The 1,302-nt window shown below is 38.6% G+C and overlaps 1 protein-coding gene across 1 annotated transcript in view; it reads left to right on the top strand.

Moving 5' to 3' along the window:
* The first annotated feature begins 379 nt into the window (after positions 1 to 379).
* LOC119591346 (fumarylacetoacetase-like) overlaps positions 380 to 1,302 on the top strand; it is a 5,237-nt gene continuing 4,314 nt past the window's right edge. Inside the window, exon 1 of the mRNA XM_037940079.1 lies at positions 380 to 544. Coding sequence (XP_037796007.1) covers positions 461 to 544 — 84 coding nt within the window. The 5' untranslated portion in view covers positions 380 to 460. The remainder of the gene's footprint in view (positions 545 to 1,302) is intronic.

The raw sequence follows: 1,302 nt of genomic DNA, 5'->3' as shown, positions 1-1,302 counted from the left end.
AAGTGATTGTTTCTTAATAGTTTTCCTTTGCTGCGGCATTCCTTAAGAGGAAGGGATATTAACTTCCGTATGGCAACTGGTTGTTGAAGGCAGGGTATAGAAGCAACCAATCAGGAGTCTCGTATGAATGACATCATTCTCTGCGACCAATCGGAGGGTCGAATTCGCCCGGCGTCAGCACACACCCCCAAATCCCGTTTTTATAAATTACATAATTACTTCATCTGCGTTCTCTTCAAAAACTGATTAATTTCTTAAACTACTCTTAAGGACAATATTCCAAACGACTTGGTAATAAAGAATTTAAGTGCAGCGTTATCCCTAAATTGCCCATAACACGTTCTTGGCAACCGGATATACGAAAGTTGGCACCCTCAACCTCGCGCGTTAGCAGTCAACCTGTAGAAGTTGAAAGGTAGGGTTGTAAGTCAACTGCTCCTTGGCAAAAATCCTCGTCATCATGAAGTCTTTCGTCGAAATACCTTCGGATAGCCATTTCCCCCTTCAGAATTTGCCCTACGGAATATACTCAACTGCTGACAACGTAAGTTCACTCTGAAATATTTTGTGGAGCAGACGATATTCGGCAGATGTGTGGAAACCAGTTTTGCTGATATTGATTGCTGCTTTTAACATCTTCCCGAGCATGTCATAATATGATTTTGTTAAATTTAGAGTTTAGAGTTCATATCCTTGTATATGCAATCTGTTGTTCAAAATATTTTCCTGCTATTCGTATGTTAATAACGCTTGCTTATTGTAACGAGGTTCGCGATGACCTTGAGTGGAGTCTGTCCTCGGGCGCGAGACATGTTAATAAATTCACCAACGCCTTATATATAACATGCTTTGGTCTAAGACTAATATTCGCTAGTATAATGCGGTCGTTTCCAACCCTCCATCAATAATATTGATATAGAAAACTCTACAAGCGAATGAGATTCGTTGATAACCGCAATTATAAGGAGTTATCATAATCAAAAGGCCTTGAACATTATGTTTAAAAGTGGCATTAGAAGGATTGTCCGTAGGATAGCAGTTTGTAAGGAAGCAGTCATGGCTTTGTTTTAACTTATAACACATACTTGGCTTGTGAAGGATTTTAGTATTACTTGTAAGGACTTGGTTGCAGCATCTTTCTAGAATATATATACAATATAAGGCTATATAAGATGTAGACGCCTTGGAATTGTATATTTATTTGACAAAAACACTGAATACATTACTTTGATTGAAGGTCAGAAGGAGCATAAGTGTTGGGACAAGTATTTCTGGCATATTGGGACACGAATTATACCTCAA

Source organism: Penaeus monodon, chromosome 28 (assembly GCF_015228065.2).
Source record: "Penaeus monodon isolate SGIC_2016 chromosome 28, NSTDA_Pmon_1, whole genome shotgun sequence".
Taxonomy (NCBI): domain Eukaryota; kingdom Metazoa; phylum Arthropoda; class Malacostraca; order Decapoda; family Penaeidae; genus Penaeus; species Penaeus monodon.
This window is presented reverse-complemented; position numbering and strand designations above follow the sequence as displayed.